The sequence below is a fragment of the Otolemur garnettii genome, unplaced genomic scaffold (genome assembly GCF_000181295.1).
Source record: "Otolemur garnettii isolate 467f Iridium unplaced genomic scaffold, OtoGar3 scaffold00076, whole genome shotgun sequence".
NCBI lineage: Eukaryota > Metazoa > Chordata > Mammalia > Primates > Galagidae > Otolemur > Otolemur garnettii.
This window is the reverse complement of record NW_003852471.1, coordinates 7,406,305-7,412,403: the sequence shown is the minus strand read 5'-3', so window position 1 is coordinate 7,412,403 and position 6,099 is coordinate 7,406,305. Positions and strand designations below refer to the sequence as shown.

The window sequence follows — 6,099 nt, the reverse complement described above, 5'->3', positions numbered from 1 at the left end:
TTGAATTTCTAATGATTTGGCCAAAAAAAAATTGGCCTAGAACCTTGAATGATAGAGTAAGCAAACGGTTGCTTATTGCATTGCAGAGTAATTTCTACTAGTGGTTGCTAATAGAGAGGCATGTATAGTGTCAGACCTTAAGAGCTTTACTTACATCCACTCAATATAGACCAACATTGCATTCAATACAGACATCACTAACGTTTCATTATAGTAGTCAGCAGTTTGTTTCAAAGCATTCTTAAAAACATACAAAAACAACATTTTTTCGGGGATACTTTCATAGTGTGAATGTGAAAAACATGGTATGTGTGACCAGGTACTTCCTTAAAACAATCGAAATACATTTTTGTCTCCTCTTCTGTGGTTTAAAATGCCTTCAACGGGTTGAAAGAATTTAGATAATTTGTTTTACACAGAGATAAGGTTCTGACATTTAACACAACCCCAGGTGCATGTGGTTTCTTAAAAATGTCAAAAAGGTCACATGATTTTAGTGTACAAAGTCAGAAAAACAAGATCTTTTTGAGTGTCTTAACCGAAATGGAGTATAAATAAAATTACCTATATAAAAAGCGAGACATTATTTAATTATAAATCTATTTTGGTTTTTTGTCCATTTTTGTTAATGATGAAATTAACATCTTGTTACACAATTTGTTAAACTCTTTGTTTTAGACTAATTCAATCTAAAGGCTGAATTTGTTATTTCCATGCTGACTTTGCAAAGTGAAGTGCAGCACTGGGAATAATTCATGTTTTAGTAAATATATTATTAAAAATATTTAAAATATTATGGATGTGTTTCAAATGCTTATGGGATAGATTTCCTCATAATATAAAAGATCATTTTCTTTGTGCAGCTAATTCATCCACTTAAATAATGAACATCAGAACCACCCACACTGGAAGTTATATAGTTTGTCTCCTTTTAGAAAAGAAAATGTTCACATATGTAGTAGTTTAACACTTAAAAAAATTTATTATAAATGTAAGGAATGACTATAATGAAGACATTTCTTAGTGTTTGATATTATATCCATTTTAAATTTTTAGTAGTTAGGGAGAGTTGAACTAATGAGACTTAGCTATTGATCTTATTTTGAGTTGCTTATTTACCTAGAGAACACTATGTTTGTTTCCATTGTTTATATTTTGATTGAAGGAATGAGGTTGAAAACCACATGTCAAAACACAGGAATTATTTAACTTTTCTTACTTAAGCTTTTTTGTTTTATACTATGTTATACCTGTTTCTTTGACATTATTATTTCTTTAAAAATTAGGGTTTTTTTCCTGAAGAAAGATTTATAAGCAAGGAAATGGTGTCATAGCTGACTTAACGGGGTCACAAATTAAATGTTAAAAGTTAAGAGGAAAACATCCCTAGTTCCTCATTCTATAACCCAACTGTGCCTTTTACCACAACTAACGGCCTAAAGTCACATCCTGTATAACTCAATGGGAGTTGTTATTTACTGAATTATTTCCTTGGGGGTAGAGGCATGTCATAGTTTAGTATACACTCTAGGAACTTGTAGTTTTTCTGAATGTATTCATAAGTATTTGATAGTCTGTAAATTAAAATATGTTAATTTACTTTTCTGCACAAAAATTATAACTATAATAACAGATATACTTACCAAGAATCACATTTGAAATATTTGAAATTTTATCTTAATATATTAGGGAGTTTAAAGTTGTTCATTTGGAGATTTAAGTCCACATAGTTCCTGCCTACTCCCAGAGAATATTTCCAAAGATGTACTTTTCAAGTACAGAACAAAAGGGCTTCTGAGTTTGATCATCTTGGGGGAATAATTTCTGTGGGCTCCTTTAATATGGGACAGTCCTACATGTCATTGACTAACCAGAATATTTAGATGCTGTATAATGTCTTATGTAAATTATGGAAAAGCGTGATTCAGGTTTTTTTGCACTGAATGTAAACTAGACTTTCTAGCCTCTGTAAACCACTGGGACTTGCAATTGAATTATGTTCTAATTAGGGAGAAAAGGGCATGAAAGAAGTAGGGTGGCACTTGAACAGAAGCATTGTCTTACTCCCTATTGATTACTCTGTATTGATTACAGCATCAGGTGGGGTTTTCATTTAAATAACAATTAAATCTTATTGATTGCCCATAAATTCTCAAATTCAGTTACATTTTATTGACAATGTAAATTCCTGGCAGTCATTTAGTCATTCATTCATTCATAGAAAGTTAGTTATTGCAATAGTCTAATTTAGGAGTCCTAAACAATTTTTAAACCTTGGTTTTATAAATATAAATGGATTAATATTTCTTAGATTATTTATATAACTTTGATTCACTTGCCTAATCAATAGATAGCTGAGTTAGGTAAGTGGATTATTACTGCTACATATTACTCACTGCCCTATAGCCAATGCTTTCAATAGACATGATAATCGTTTTCTAAAATAAGGCTTACATAAAATATAGCCTTCCAGAAGATATTAGGTAACATAGAAAGTAATGAAGTTAAGAAATACTATCGTAAATGCAATTGAGTTAAAAAATACTATCTTTTAATTCCTCTTGGAGATTGAAAACAGTCTCAAGTATTATGTAGTTTATGGTGTGGTAGGTGACTCAAACAAATACTTTTCCCTTGGAAATGGAGTCAGTTATCCTGGTTATAAGATATTTTGAGCTCTTTTTAGCTAAACTTTCGGGCTAATGCCAAACCTGATAGCTAGCAAAAATTTCCCTAATCTGGTATTAAATTTGCCATTTGCAAATTCATAGGCAAGAGAGAGAGATCACTTTGGGATGAGGTTATTTTCTATCCATTAATCTAATGCTTAAGCAGCAGGTGAGAGGAAGTTCTGTTACCTATTACAGCATTAGGAATAAACTATAAGGTGAGTATACTATGTGTATTTTTATATGGAAAATTTAAGTTACCTTAGGCATTGAGTCAGTTTATACATGATGGCTATTGATGAGGAGAAATGATAAACCATGACTTTTCTGTTATTTCTTTATATCTTTAAAAAAATGAAGTATGTTTATTTTATTTTATATTTTAATAGCACACAACCTGGAATTTCTAAATACTCCATATTTTCAAATTACAGTAGAACCTCCATAGTTGACCACCTCCTTAAATTGACCCAATTTTCCTAGATTGGACATGCACCACGTGTACTAAGGACTAGTTCCTTATGTTGACCACCTCGGTATGTTGACCAATTTGTTACAACCCCTTGGGTGGTCAACTTACAGAGTTCTACTGTATTTAAAAATATAGTATATCAATTGCTTACAGTAGATTTTCAAAGGTCAATATTAACCCAGTCTGGATTTCAATATCAGGCTATCCTCTAGTTTGAAAGGTCCATTGTATAAAGACGTGATGAAATGACACCTCAAATTGCTTTTTTGGTCCTCTTAACAACCTCCCTTGATACAGCATAATAATTAAAATTTATGAGTCTTTTTTCCCTCTTCTTTTTTATAGGAACACCCGTGTATTCAGTAGCTTGGGGTCCTGATTCAGAAAAGGTTCTTTACACAGCAGGCAAGCAGCTGATCATTAAACCTCTTCAGCCAAATGCCAAAGTTTTACAGGTACTTTTCCACTTATAAATGTTTTGTTCTTCATGACTGCTAAGATGGAGGGTACTTGCATAGGAGTCCTTTCTTCTGGATTTTTTTTTACAGTCTGAGGCTTTTAAATATCTGGTTTTATCAGTCTCTATTATAGAACAGGGACTGTCTATTATGTTTCCAGCAAGCTTCATTTTTTCCTTGTTCCAACTCACATTATACCAGTAAGTCATAAAGATGTTTTGAGTTACTAGATTGTCACATGATTTGGCACAAGTAGGCATCTTTAAATTTAGCAGAGTTAGCCTCAGATGTATAGAATTAAATCATAAAACTTTAAGAGCTTGCTTAGATTAAAAAAAAAAAATTATCATTATCATCTGTTTAAACACTTGAGCTCTCTCTAAGAGCCTGGCATTCTTTTAGTATTTTTAGAGTGAAGGAGTCTATATAATGCTTAGAACAAAATTTGTATATATAACTTTACTAATTATATAGAGAATATGTATCTGAAGGTTAAATGTTGAGCTCCTATCTTCTTTTGTGCTATTCAGAAAGGAAGACAGCTAAGTTAGGAGCTGAATCTTAAAGGTGAGGAGGGAAGGTTGGGCTAATCCCAGGATTCAGGAAAAATGTTCAGAAGTGTGAGAGAAAGGGGCAAACAGAACCACACAAAAGTAGCAAAATAGTGGTGGCAGTTAACACAGGTCACAATGGGGCAAATGAATGGAAAACCTTTAAGCCTAAATGTAGGATTTTGCTATTTCATTCCAGCATTCCAGTGTTAAATGACAATGATTTTCTGTACATTTCGATAATGTTTAGTTTCCATAATGAAAACACAGGCTTTGGAATTAGTCACCTGGGTTCAAATCTTCATTTACTTACCTATATGTGGCCTTGAGCAAATTTTGAAATACCTTTGAATGTCAACCTTCTCATCTTTTAGTTTAAATGTCCATATGTATTTATTTTATGTATAGAATTATACATTCTACTTAACAGAATTGTGAGGATTGAATGAGTTAAATTGCAAAGTGCATAGGACAGTGTGTGGCATGTAATGACCACTCAATATAGTGTACTGGTCATTATTGATGTTATTATGTTATTATGAGTTATTATGCCACCCCTACCTTTTAATCAACTAGGGATGTCAGAAAAAGCTTGTAGACTATGTCTTGGGTAAATGATTTGATGGTGGAGATTGACACACTATATGAGGTATGAAAGTGTTTTTTAAAAAGCATTGGGTTTCGCAGTTGAGTAGGTATAGATTTGGGGGAGTAAGGAGATAGAGGTGACTTTTTTGGGCTCTTTATTAGTAGCTTCTGTATAGTTTATGCTATATATTATTTCATATAGTCAACATGCATTTACATTTTACCGTGTGTAGAATGCTCTGCTAAAAACTGTGGGGACAAGCAAGAAACAGAACATAAAGTCCTTGCCTAGCTAAGGTAAAGAGTAAGGAATTTGGGCAAAGGGAAGTTGAAAAAGACTACTTGTTTCTATCTGCTTTTAGTCAAAGTCCTTCCATGTCAATTACCTACACTGTAACAATCTGCTATGAAATTAGATAGCAGGAAGAGGCAAGTTGAATCTTTTAGTTTATACTGTTAGTGTATAAACTTATATAAATTTGTTGTTATGTAAATTTGTTGAGATTGTAATTAGGCTTATATAAATGAAACTGAGAAAGCTGCTTATATCACGATTGGTCAGTTAAAATATGGTTTAGTGGATCAGTAGAACCTCTGGGCCAGGAGATAGTGGAAAGAAGGAAATATACTCATTGCCAAAATTCAGCTAGAGTGAAAGAGGGGTTAAAGTATAATTAGTAACTTGATGCAAATTATCTATTCCTTTTGAGAAACTAGAACAGCCGAAATTCTTTTTGGGTATAAACACATATTCAAATTTGGATTATCCACAAAAAGAAATGCCTAATTAATTCTTGCTTGCAGAATACAGTTCAGAAGTGTGCCTCATTTCCTTTAAGACCTTCTAGACACATAGAACTTGGTTTTATTTATTTATTCATTCAGTAAAAATGTAGTGCATACCTTCTATATATCGGGAACTATGGTGAGATATTCAGAGTGAAATAGAACATTTTTTTAATTTTCAAGGAGTTTGTTCAAAGAAATTTTACAAAATGCCTAATAAATTGAGAAATAATGGAAAATTATGTATTATATGTAATATATAAGCTAATATCCCAAGTTATGGTATAAGAAAAATTTAAATCATATTTTGTTCATAGCTTTTGAATATGCAGGTATTTACTTAGTAGCTTTAAAATGAAACTCTTAAGAATTTTGGTGTTTGTGTGTAACATATTATTGGATCCTTGTCCTTGTAATGTGATTTTGAAAATGTGTATATTTTTATGTAATTTAAATAAAACAAGCTATGGATTGTTGCTCATTCTTAGAGTTTATTTGGTCCTTTAATATTTTATTCTGTGTACATTAAGAATAATAAATTAGGAAGGGTCTATAGAGAAAGCCCTTAAATCTGT

The 6,099-nt window shown here is 31.8% G+C and overlaps 1 protein-coding gene across 1 annotated transcript in view; it reads left to right on the top strand.

The window, feature by feature from the left end:
- Window positions 1–6,099, top strand: part of IFT80 (intraflagellar transport 80) — a 114,411-nt gene that overhangs the window by 35,731 nt on the left and 72,581 nt on the right. Inside the window, exon 6 of the mRNA XM_003794148.3 lies at window positions 3,487–3,596. Coding sequence (XP_003794196.1) covers window positions 3,487–3,596 — 110 coding nt within the window. The remainder of the gene's footprint in view (window positions 1–3,486; window positions 3,597–6,099) is intronic.